Here is a 13,165-nt window from a genome sequence, read left to right as displayed (position 1 = left end):
CTGTGGGCCCCCGGCTTTCCTGCCGGTTTCAAGGAGGGCTCTGTACCCGCAGTGCTCACGGGCAGTGCTGGAGAGAAAGCCGAAACCTGCGTGATCCGTAGAGCGCACACAAACGTGACCAGAAAGGATCCCTACTTGCCAAACCCGCAGGAAACAGATGAGGCCGCAAGCCACGGCCTTCCTTTTTACTCAGCATAGGCAAAAGCGTCCAACCAGACCGTCATACGTTAAATTTGTGAGAGTTGGGATCAGGAAGCGTTGCACACTCGTGATACATCACTCAAATCCTGCTTGAACACAGAGACAGAGCCTCTTGGATGTCCTCTCCGCCTTAACTTTTCAACCATGCTCCAAGCATCACGTATTCATCCTTTTGCACTCTTATTTTACAGGGGACTTCAGGTAATTTTTACAGGAAAATGAGACTGACCCACCGTTCATTAGGACTCGCACTGTAAATCACAAAGAAGCCAGGATTGAACTCGACAAGGATTGATCAAATTCTGGGTGCTTCCATTCTTTATGAAAAAGCAGTAGCCACGCCGCTACAAGGCATCCATCCATGTGCCGATAGAACGTGACCCCCCAGGAGCTGTCGGTGCTGTTTGCCTGCAACCCTTCATGGGCTAAATGCTGCAGGGAGGAGCTCCTTTTCCTTGGAAACCGCGAGCAGGCCTCAAATGGGAACTACATATATCTTGAGCATCCATTAAAACACAAGGACTCTCTAGTTTACTGGCCACCACAAACGAGCTCCCAGTAGTCTCAGGAGTGGGAGAGTGACAACCGGTCTGGCTTACTCTCAACGGGTTCCAGTACTTCTCTACAGCTGAATTTTTCAGGCCACCGTTAAGGGGTTTTATTCTGTTGTGAAGCCATCGCTCCTACCGGTACAGATGAGCCGTGTAAAACATGACCAAGCTACGTACAGGGAGCTATCAGCTGTTTAGTGTGGTTCTGAAGGGCCAGAAGAGAATTAGTAGAGAAAATTAATCTCTTTCAAGCCAATGGCAGACAAAATCATTGGAAATGGTGTGCTGTTTTAAAGTAACATTTTACCAGATTTTAATTACTCCTTTTCATTATGTTGTAGTTTTGCTTAGCTTTAAATACCAGAGCAGACGTTTTCTGCAATTTATAGAGCAAATAAATGCTTCTTTACCATTTAAATGAGTTAGGAAGCTAATAATCCATCATAAGGCAAGGACCAAATGTTTCCTATGTAGTTTCCCACCCAGACCTGCCACAATTAGCTAGAGATATAAGTTCATGTAAAGAAAAAAACACCAAAAAAATGAGAGAGACATGAAATTATTTTCCCCTCAAAACCAGACGTACTCCTTGCACTCTCTGCTGTGTAACCATGTTCCTACCGACCTTATAAACTCCAGTCAAACCTTTTCAGCCTAAAAATTTCCTCCTGTGGAATGGCAAGCCAAAGCTTTTCTCTGTACACAGACAGAGGTCATCGGTAATTTTCCCAGACATACAAGGAGATTAAACACACCCTTGGCTGTTGCCCCCTTCCTAAAGTGAAAGCAAACCAAGGCAAACCAATACAGTGTCACAGAAGAAAGCTTCGCTGCCACAAGCGCAGACTAGAGCGTGGAGGTTTCCCTCCTCCCCTCCGCAGCAGTCTGCACAACTGTTACCATGATAAATGACCCAATAAGTCAGCACATTTCTATTATTATTCTTTCTACCATTTCATTTTCTGCTTAAGTATTTTATTTCCAGGCTTATTGGAAAAGTTATTTACAAAGAGGGGGGTGGGGGTTTGAAGGAAACCCAAGTTCTAAAAGACAGTTTTCTCTATTGCCTCATCAACTACAGGTCGTTTTGACACACAACTATTTTTAAAACGAGAGTTTAGTTGCAGATTATTACACTGTGCTGTTTATACAACCACGGCCTTTTTCTTTCTGTTTGTCCTCACCATAAATGCAGGTTTACCCATTTTCTTTTCTCAGCACTACCATGTACCATTCCAGATCTCCCTGATGAAGAGAATTAATCAGTAATCACCTCCAAGACTGAGTATTTTCTTAAATGCTTCAGGGAAGATTGCTGGATCAACTTAAAGACAACTCACTGCAGCTTAATCCTCTTAAGTATCGATAACTGGCGAATAACAGATCCTTGTCACTTGGTTTACTCGGTTATGGAATTGGATGCATCACCTGGCAATTGCACACAAATGAAACACAATTTATATAAAAATTAAAGTTTTAAAAGGCCCAGGAGGTACTCAGATGGTCTTTTTTTCCTTTGTTCTATTCTGGCCCAGTTTGTTGGTGTAAGCATCCCCTGCAGTGAACCTCCTTCTTTGAAGTAGCCAATGCGATCCCGCAGCATTGAGGCTCTCCTGCTGTAACTAATATGCTGTTACTAGCAGTTCCTCACAGCATTTTTCATTACCCAAAAGACAGTAATCCACAGAGAGAAACCCCAGTTACTCATTTTTCTCCTGCACAGAATTGATCTAAGTAGCTGGCATTTCAAAAGGTTATTCTGCTCCTGAACAGTCCAAGCACTGTGTTGACAGCAGCCTAAAAAATGGTCTGCTAGATGGCTTGTCTCCCATATTTCTAATTCACATTCCCAATTCTTTCACTTTTCTATTCTATACTTTCCTTCACTCCCATCCTATTTCACAAAACACTGACCATTCCCCCCACAGCAGCTGGCAGCAGAAAGCCTTCTGGTATACTAGTGCCGTGCCAGGCAGGGGGGATAAGGAAGAGGCAGCAATGGTGCCATGGAGGATGTACAATAATTACCATCAAATGGGCAGAAGCTCACATTAAAACCTTCAAGTCTGCCTCTGCAGGTACCATCAAATTTTAGAAAAGCAAAATAATACGTGGTAGACCAGTCCTTGCTTCATAAATATTTTTCTTAGTCCAACTGCCAGAAGATGTCATTGTTATCTCTGAGAATAATTAGTACATAAGACAGCTTGTTTCAACACCTCATGTGCCAAAGGCAAGACCTCTACGGACACAAACAGTTTTGCCAAGCTGCGCTGACTGCTTTTTTGTGTGTTTTCTGGTTGATGGGCTTTGGTTTTTAAGGGTGCAAATAGCTAGAGGCAGGACACAGTTACTACTATGTAACTGTCATGGTTTAGTTATCCCAAGTAAAACCAGCACAGTAATATAAAAAAACCCCAAAACAACCTGCAGCAATTACAGCTTGGACTAGTTCCCTACATCAAGCCCCTACAACATGAACAAAACCTGCTGCACCTCAGAAGCAACAGTGAAACAGTAATAAGAAGTCGACTTGCTCTGTACCCACTGACAATATAAAGTGTGAAGAGATCCCAAGTTTCTCTCTCCACCAGATACCAACACTGCATTGGCACCGTTACCGTAGTGTTGGGGAAAAAAGCAGCTCAGGTCACACAGATGCAATTAGGCGTTTGACAAACAAACAGCAGATTTAAGCATCCATCAGAAGCAGATATTCATTTCAACTGTGGGAACAAAACCCACCAAGAGCCTACTTTCCAGGCTGATCAGCAGGGACAGATCCTCTTGAATCCCTCTGCTGTAGCTATCCCAATGACAATAACCTAATATTCACCGCAACACTTAGAGATGGAGATCAGTAACTTCCTCTCCAGAAAACTAAACACACCCGCACTGACCATTTACCAGACAGAACAAAAATAAAAGCCTACTGTTTCAAGTAAGAATAATATTGTACATAGAAAATATACACCTAAATTAGTTAGCCAGTACTCTGATAGAAATGTCACATCAAGTATTTAAGAGAAAAAGTTCACAACCATGCAAGACTGCCTTGGTCTCAAAAAACCTTCATCTTTACTGTCTCAAATAACCCGTTAATCCTGAGTCCCAGCAGTCATAAGGCATACTTTACATTTAATACTGGTTAGTCAGCTCAGGGAAATCATTTGTGAACACAAGGAAAGCAGCTTGGTTTTGACAGCCTGCTGTGAGTCTGCTGGACAAGCGGTTATAAAAAGCATCTTTCTTTGGACGCTGAGCAGACCTGATCTGGAAGTCAGGCACAAATGCGGGACTTCACACAGCCCTTTTCAGGGTACAGCACTGAGGCAGACTAGAAGTTGAATAACGGGAATGAGTAATACTGCTGGAAGTGGAAAAGATGATGAACAAATGCCTTAGACTCCAGGGACAGGATAACTGACAACTTCAAAAAAATAAACATGAATTTTTGAATGCAAGTGCACTCCAGCCCATCCGATTTGTCAGGTAAGTTTACGCTATATTGGTGTAGCAGTTACATACTCCATCTCAGCTGAAACACGAGTTCATGAATGATTTCAGTCACCTATGCCTGTAAGGAACTGTGAGCAGCAACACACAGTACGTTGGTGGTTTAAGTGCCCCTGGCTTGCCCACCCCGGGGAAATCGGCGCACAATCAGCAGCTACGCAAATCTGTAGCACAACAGCCACATCACACCCACACGTCGTACCAAAACACCTGACAAACAAAAGACTGAAGAACCTTGATCGGCTTTCAGGGCAGAGGAAGGCTGTGTTGCACAAAGGCACTTTGAGGGCACACTGTGTACATACACCATCCCTTCCCAGGGGATCAGCAGAGCTAGAACTCTGTAAGGGCAAGTCTAGTTTACTGTATACTCACTCCTGCATTAGAAACCCCCTCGGGGCAATTGCAGTGACCACCTGGGCTGAGATCACATCAGAGGTAAGAACAGCATAGAAAAATTTCAACGCGTAATTTCAAACTTAAACCACAAGGCATTTAAACCTCATTCCTGGCCATAGCTACGTGGGACAAAAGTCTCAGTCTGGCAGGTCATTCCGTAAGGTGCTTCCCTTCTCTTTTCTCAGGACTTATGAGCCACATTTTGAACCGACATGTCCCCTTCTTCAGCAAGCAAAAAAGCCATATGGAATATAGAGGTGCCCACCTGAAACTGGCAACATACAAATACAGTGGTCGCATCCGTGTTTACTTAGATGCAGCTCTGCTGAAGACGGAGCCATCTGCATCCCATTAATCCTGGCTGAGTTTGATTCACAGATTAGACTGATTAGCTGCTTTCTTATTTGCTTCATAAAAGTTCTCTACAGACATTAGGTATCAATTAGTCTGGATATTTAATTGGCAGAGGGATGCAAATCAGTGGCAGAGACATTATCAGAGAAGAAAATAATATTTTCATTGAAGTAATTGTATTCACAGAGCACAAAGCCTCAAGAGACAAACCAGACTCAAAAGCCCAATTACCAAAAGGTACCTGCAGGGAAGGTGAACCTGCACTGGCAATTAAGTCAGCCAACAAGGATTTGTTGGCCAAAGTGTTGAGCACATGAGGAGAAAGAGACAGGAATGGTAGAAAAAGGCATAAATCGTGCAACAGTTTTGTTTTCACATATCTCTATCCTCACTTGGAACAGTTACACACTACCTTTCTTAGCAATACTTGTTTTGGTAACGTATGACAACACCTGATGTCTCGGGACCTATATGCTTTAAGTACTCTGCTGCATTTCACAAATGACATCTTTATTTAAACTTCAGATATGTAAACAGGTGATTTTTTCAATCTTTATAGTTTACAAGGCAGCTGAATTAAATCCCTGTGACCTGTACTTAAATCACTAAGGCAGCAGGTTTTTTCAGGAATGGGCATCTCCCACTTCAAGGGGTTACGTAGTAGCTGGTACTTTGCATCTAGTGGTCAGGGCACGAAGCCTGTCAGAGTTCAAGGAGCGGCTGGACAACACTTAGTAATAAGGTTTAGATTTGGCCAGTCCTACAAGGAGCGGGGAGTTGGACTCAATTATGGGTCCCTTCCAACCTGAGATATTCTATGATTCTATGCTTGTCAACTGAAGATTAAAATAAAAGCCAAACGTTTCAAGGGAAAGAAAAAGGAAAGCAAGACAAAACGTTAAGACAAAACACCTGTTCAGGCACCATCAAACCCCACTGGACACGTAAAGGTCACCCCATGGAAGATTTGCCAAGGATGCATCCACTGAGCTCTGTAATAATGACTCTCCACATTTCTCTCATGCCTTCTATCAAATGATTGTCAAAGCCACTTATTATGCCTCACAACACCCCTGTGAGGTAGGTAAGTATCATACACTGAGGTAGAAAGGAAGCAATTTGCTCAAGGCTGCATAGCAAACCAGAGGCAAAAAACAGGAACAGAACCCAAAAGGCTCAGTTCCTAGTCATCTTATCCCATTACTAGACAATGCTGTCTTCTTTATGGGATCGTAAGTCACATTTTCCTGCGGGAGAAATAAGAGAACTGATGTACTGCAACAAAGGGAGGATACGGCAGGCTGTTACACAATGCTCAAACTTACCTTACCAGTGCATCTGGTTTGCTTAGCTGGTTGTTAGGAATACAGTTTTCCATTAAGTCCTTGTGTGTGCTCGGGCTCTTGCTAGCACACTTCTGTTTTTTCTCATTCTTAGTAGATGAGGAAGGGATGCTCCCGTTAGTCGCACTGTGACTGCGAGGCGAGGAGTTCACAACGCCGCTGACGTTTTTGTAATTTTTGGACGAGGCAGTGCATGAGTCCTCTTTTAAGAGGTTTTCTGTACTTCCTACAAGATCATTATTTAATCTTTTACTATTGATATGGTTTTCCATATATTCAATTTCTTGTATTTTAGAGTCTACAGGTTGCAAAATGTTGTTATTTATTCCAAGGTTGTGTTTCTTAGCATCTTTGTCCTTTTCTTTCCCTTTTTCTCTATATTCTAGCTCTGGCAACGTTGCAGATAATTTTTTGTTAGCTGGAATGCCTCCATTGTGCTGCAAAAGTATTGAGGAATCCATATCAGATAATCCTTTGGCTGCTGCAATACCAACAAAAAAAAATACTTAGTTCATTAAATCAATCAATACTGTGACATACCAAAAAAAAAAAATCTTTAAGTACACATCAATAATTTCTGCAGAAAACAATCATTATTAGAGTCTATTTAGAAAAGAAAATCAGAAATCACACAACATTTTACGACTTTTTTTTCGCATTACAGGCAGGAAACAGTAACCAAGTGATTCAATAATAAATATGAGTGCTTCGTGGAGCACTGACTGAGCGGCTTGATGCAGTTGCTAATAAAGAACTAAACAGAGAGGACGCAATTCATCGTACTGTCATACTAACCGCTGCCAAAATAAATTTTATTTTTGGCTCCTCTGTTTCCACGTTCTCCGTACTTTCATCAAAACAACATGGATTAAAGAAGCTTCTCCTTAGCAGGCGTTTTTTTAAATAGCAGATAATAGCAAACACATTAAGTATAACTTGCCTTCTTCTGCCTCCCTCTCTTGCCTCTGTAGCATCTGCTGTTCTGGGGGCAGAGCTTGCTGGAGAAGCTGCATGTAGAACTCATTCTCCTTCTGCACTTCTTTTTGTTTTCTTAAACGCATTTTGTAGCTGACGTAACTTTTAAAGCCAAAGCCCAAAGTGACAACAGGGTAGCCAATACTAAGAGAAAAAGCAACGTCATTATTCAAAATGTAACCGTAATAGCAAATTAATACATTATCATAAATTGTACAGCTGTGAATACATCTGGATTACAACTTTACATAGAAAGTGGTATATAAAACATTTTGTGATGTATTACAATAAAGCTACAGTTCAAAAACACAGGCACCTCTCTAACAAGAAAAAACTACAATTCATTACAGACAGCAATTAACTGTAGCATAGATTAAAGGATTACAACAATGTGATTGCACTGCGCAAAGACAGTTCTTAGACAAGCATCAGACTAGGAATTACGCATCTTTTAAGGAGATAACAGCCACATACAGCAGAAGTTCCCAAGTTTCGTTCCTGAAGGGCCATGTAATATATATGACATACTGGGCTGTGTGTTAACAACATTCAACCAGAACAGTGAAAGGAGAAACTGATCCTTAGCCTCATCCTTTCACACTCAGATCCCTTTTCCACCACTCTTTAAAGCCAAGACAAAACAATGGTTCTCCAAAACACTGCCTCTGCCACAGGCCCTGCGATACCTTCTCACTGCAGCACAGGATGAGAAACAAGAGCGGAAGCAGCCACTGGAACACACAGCTTTGGGGCTGCTGCATTCCTGGGGGGGACCGTGGCTGTGAGCCAAAGTGCCATCACCCACACCCGGTACGGCCAGTGTGACCCCATAGGTAAAGCCTCACAAACGGTCTGCTGCTGCTGAGGATGGCCACAATTAAGCCATCTTCTGTGGGCAACAAATGGCTTTTGGAAATTCGTTTAGGAGACTGACCTTGAAGCTGTAAGTGAAAAACATCTAATCTCTAAACTTGGTTCTTCCACTTATCTTACTGACAGATAAGAAAAATTTCACTTCCAGCCAGATTCTGCTCTTCCATTTGTTGATGAAGATGACAGAAGTGTAACAGAACTTTGGAATTACTTTTTGTAGATCAGTTTCATGATGCCAAGTGTAAGTATTCTTATTAGCTTGTGACAACTGCACCAGTAGAGAACACTAACAAATCATGCTAGTGCATTCAACAAGGATTGTTGGAGCGGGTCCAGAGGAGGCCACAGAAATGCCCCGAGGGCTGGAGTCCCTCTTCCATGGGGACAGGCTGGGGGGGTTGGAGGGGTTAAGCCTGGGGCAGAGAAGGCTCTGGGGAGACCTTAGAGCCCCTTCCAGTGCCTGGGGGGGCTACAAGGAAGCTGGGGGGGACTTTCTACAAGGGCCTGTAGTGACAGGACAAGGGGTAACAGGGTTAAATGGAAAGAGGGAGATTGAGATGGGACATCAGGAGGGAATTCTTCCCGCAGAGGGTGGGGAGCGCTGGGACAGGTTGCCCAGAGAAGCTGTGGATGCCCCATCCCTGGGAGCGTCCAAGGCCAGGCTGGATGAGGCTTGGAGATCCCTGGGCTAGTGGAAGGGGTCCCTGCCCATGGCAGGGGGGGGGACTGGGGGGGCTTTAAGGCCCCTTCCAACCCAAAACAGTCTGTGGTTCTTGATCAATGAGCAAACATATATATATATACACACACACATATATGTATATACATATATGTGTCTTTAACAAGTATTTTAATAAAGCGCAGTGAAGTTGCATTTTAAACACTGAAGGTGTCCTAGATCAGGGAAAAATTCAGGATGACTATTAACCATTAAAATCTTCTCATTCTTTCCTCAGTAGCAGCACTGTGCAAATTGCATTTCTAAGGAAGCTGCCAGCATGCAAGAATCATTTGCATATGCATCTGACATTATCTCTGCCAATGCTTCTTTTGTAATACCGTGTAAAGCCAGCTGTAGCTACAGTTCTGAAACTCTGATGACAAGCTGAAATGTTTGCATCCAATTCAGAAGCAGAAAGACCTTTCTTCACAGCTTCTAAAGTGCTTTTGTAACCTATTACAGAATTTAATTAGTGTTTAAAGGATTTATTGCATAACATAGACAATAGAAATTGACAGATGTCTAATTGATTGGAGACTGTATCCCAGGGAACTGGACCAAATGACTTCAAGAAAACCAGGACACATCTGAAATGCAGCCGCATCAGTGCATATTACACAAAAGACTTGCAGAATAAAACTGCCTTTCTTCCAGAAAGGGATATTCTGCAGTTAAATCTTTTGCTTGAAATCACTCTTATCACTTCCAAAGAAGTGGTGTAGTAAGTAGTGTTTGGTTTTTATTTTCTCGCATGATTTTTAATCTGATGCTTATTCACTTCCTTTGGTGAATTAAGAAATCAGACACTCACGAGAACATTAAAGAGTGCTTTGTTACTGAAAGAAAATTTTTGTAATGGAATCAATAGTTTCACTCATAATTTATGGGGTTTTTGCTACTTTCACCATCTATTAGTTATGTAAACACAGAATTTGTTTAGCATACATTTCTCACAGAATAACTAATGATAGTTGTGTGAGGGGAGAAGACAGCCAAACCTTGACCCAAAACAATCCCTGAACATTAGCTTCCCTGTTAAAACAAAGGTTAATAGAAAAGGAGAAAAAAACCCACTTACCAGTGTGCTGCAAATGGACGACAAAGGTCTACATGGAAGTTCTTTAAATCTTTAAATCTAATGGCTGCTTCAATATAAACAAAAAGTATCCACAGTGATACTGTTGGTAAGCACACACCCCTCTCTATCGAGAGAAAGACAGAAAGACCTTAGTACTATATTACAAGCAGCAAATATTTTAAAGGTCATTTTTATAACATTCTAAAAGTCAAGGGAAATTTTCAGACTGACATATAGGGAAACATAAGAGGTTTTTTTTTTTTTTCAGAATAAAGTATCTAGGATGCCTTTATTTTAAACCAACTCTAAACTTCTATCTCCTTATCTTGCTTTAATACTTTTAGAAGTCATCAGTGAAAAATAACAGATGCACCAGCTAATGAAATTGCTTGGCACAAAACCCTACACAGAAAAGGAACACAAATGGAAGAAACTGCAGTGATGAGGTAATGTTAGAGCTTATGATCTTTGAGTCAGAAGTGGTAAACTTGGACTACTTTTTCACTCCAAGTTAGGTATATCTTAGTAGCAGCAGTGAGCAAATCAGCTGAGAAAACAGGGGTGAGTAAGCACAGTACTGGTTACTCCATATACAGTAACGCAGAGAGCAGCCTGCGACTCAGTGCTCTACATCAGGGAACGTTCAGGGTGCTGTATTGATCTCTCTCCAGCACTGCTGGTGAGAACGTAAAATAGAACCCAAGCAAAACTAAGGTCTTAATCCTCCTGGCCAATGGAAAATGCCACTGTTGCCTGCAGTATAGCCACTGTAAACTTCCACAGATCACTTCCAGTTTACATGCCACAAGCTTCATAAAACTAAACAGGTTCTGGATTACATACTGACATCAACATATTGTGTGCTGGTTTGGAACCAGGTCTCAAATTTAAAACGAAAAAGAGCGTCACTCTGAGCCCTGACGTTATTTACTGGCCCTCCGGTCTCTCTTGAATTGCTGCACTCTGCATAAATAATAAACCTAGAGCAGAAACTGTCAGCTTAAAGGGATTCCACATTTTAGCTAGGTAGACACACCACAACTTCCCTAAAAAAAAAAAAAAAAAAAAAAAGAGAGAGCAAGGTCCCATCACCTTAGATGAGCATTTAAAAAGAAGAATCCCTAAGGTGACAGTGAATTAAAATATTAAACAAACTCAATAGCTGCAGTTAATAGCATAGGTCCATCAAGTATCTCCTTTATGGTTGCTAAACATCAACTCTGATATCAACTTCAGATAACACCTTAACATCTTAAAAATAACTCTAGATTTGTTACGTATTTGAAATTGGGCAGCAACTGATTCACAGCATCTTCCGTTAGCTCCCACAGTCATGATAAATGACTAACTTGTCACTGTGACTGTTTCACCAGTACGCTGAGAAGTGACCCATGCTATCCTGCAAACTCCTGGGATCTGATGGCAAGGCTAAAGTGAAATATTACAAAAGCCCCAAATCCCAAGGACTTGGGTGGGAAAAGCTACCTCTAAAAAAAAAAAATTCAGTTCTAGTTCTAAAACTTTCTGATTGAGGGAAAGACATATACATAACCCACATCAATTATTAGTGCTCATGCAAACTAAACCACCTCTCCCACAATCCAATTGCTGCCCCAAAACCACAGAACCCAAATATTTATTAAAAAACCCCAAACAACGAAAGATTTAAAAATAAAATAAAATTTAAAAAAAAAAAAGGGTGGTGGGGTGGGGAGAAGATTTCTCCATACGTGTCTCAAACAGTTGGGGCAGCCACTGTTATTACCAGCCTTACTGCTCAGAAACTGAATCCAGTTGACACAAAAACTTGACTAATATGGATTTAAACTACGATAATATCCAAAATTAGTAGCACACTAGCAGTAAGAAGAACGTAACACTGTTTCACAAACTTGTCCTATGTGCTCTGTATTTGCTGAATTGCTGCAGAAGCATTTTGAAGTCAGGATAATATATATACACGTACATATACATATATATATTATTGCTCTGGAATTCCTGTTTATACACCTTCAGTTCTATTGGTCAAGCTTTAACGATTACTACAAGATGCACCCAGACATGTATCAAATGCAGATCAGCACACAAACAAAAGCAAAGCAACATTTTTTTAACTGTAACAAAAGTGCATTAAAACAAATGTGGTAACAGAAGAGGGTTTCTGCGTGTTACTAAAAGCTGTAAGATATTCAAAACAGTAGGATGTAAATAAAGAATAGTGGCCTACCTGTGTGCCAGACATACTGTACCCACACATAGGTGCTGGCAGCAAAGAACAGCCATTGTATTGGTATGAAGAGCAGACATATTATATTTGATGTGAACGCTACACAAACAAAAAATACTGAAAAGGCCTAAAAGAAAGAAGGGGTGGGGGGAAAAAGAAGAGTGTTTTGGTTTATTCCAGCAAATATTACCAGTTTGTTTATTAATGGTGACACCATGAAGATTTCAACATAGAAACACTAGTGTTTACAATCAGGGCAAAGAAATTGAGCAGTTTTATTTTAAAGAAAACCCTGTTACATAGGGATCTAAATCAATTCACTGATCTTGGGCGCTCAAACAGTATTTTCCTGTACTGAAAATTTGACAGCTATATATTTCTCTTCTATTTGCCACAGATGAAACAGTCAGAGAGAAGAGACTTGAGCGCAGTCACTTGAAAAGTCATCCTCTTGTGAAAATGAACATCAGCGCCATGTAGTTAGTTGTCCAACATGGAACATGCCCTGAAACACCGCTGGATTTCCCGAAAGGAGCAGTAATCGTGTGCTGTACTTACCAAACCCTGGTATCTGAAGGAATCGTAAACACTCCTGATGAAGAGCCAAAACGGCCACAGATACTCAAATCTGAACTCCAGGACAAAATCTGCCAACAGTACAAGGGCCCACACTACCAGGAACTTCAGATAGAGAAAAGTACTGTAAAAAAAACACAAAGAAAGAAAGGTAATTTCAGGTCAGTATTTCCAATAGAGAGACTTTTTTTTTTAATTAAAAGTTCAGGAATAAACACTATAGACAACTATAATACAGGTAAGAAATCTTCATCCCAAGCAATTTTACTAAAATGGTATTTTGATTATTACATTAAAATCCAGCCTGGTCTACTGAAGGTAATTATATTCAACTGCATTTGCTTTCCAAGT

At 41.2% G+C, this 13,165-nt stretch overlaps 1 protein-coding gene across 1 annotated transcript in view; it reads right to left on the bottom strand.

Moving 5' to 3' along the window:
* The window catches only part of TMEM57 (transmembrane protein 57), a 20,662-nt gene extending 7,723 nt beyond the window's left edge, over positions 1–12,939 (bottom strand). Inside the window, exons 1-5 of the mRNA XM_010160257.1 lie at positions 12,797–12,939; positions 12,239–12,365; positions 10,012–10,135; positions 7,305–7,483; positions 6,347–6,842 (exon numbers count right to left, since the gene is read on the bottom strand). Of these exons, the coding sequence (XP_010158559.1) occupies positions 6,347–6,842; positions 7,305–7,425 (617 nt within the window). The 5' untranslated portion in view covers positions 7,426–7,483; positions 10,012–10,135; positions 12,239–12,365; positions 12,797–12,939. The remainder of the gene's footprint in view (positions 1–6,346; positions 6,843–7,304; positions 7,484–10,011; positions 10,136–12,238; positions 12,366–12,796) is intronic.
* Positions 12,940–13,165: the final 226 nt, after the last annotated feature.

Source organism: Eurypyga helias, unplaced genomic scaffold (assembly GCF_000690775.1).
Source record: "Eurypyga helias isolate BGI_N326 unplaced genomic scaffold, ASM69077v1 scaffold13861, whole genome shotgun sequence".
Lineage (NCBI taxonomy): Eukaryota > Metazoa > Chordata > Aves > Eurypygiformes > Eurypygidae > Eurypyga > Eurypyga helias.
This window is presented reverse-complemented; position numbering and strand designations above follow the sequence as displayed.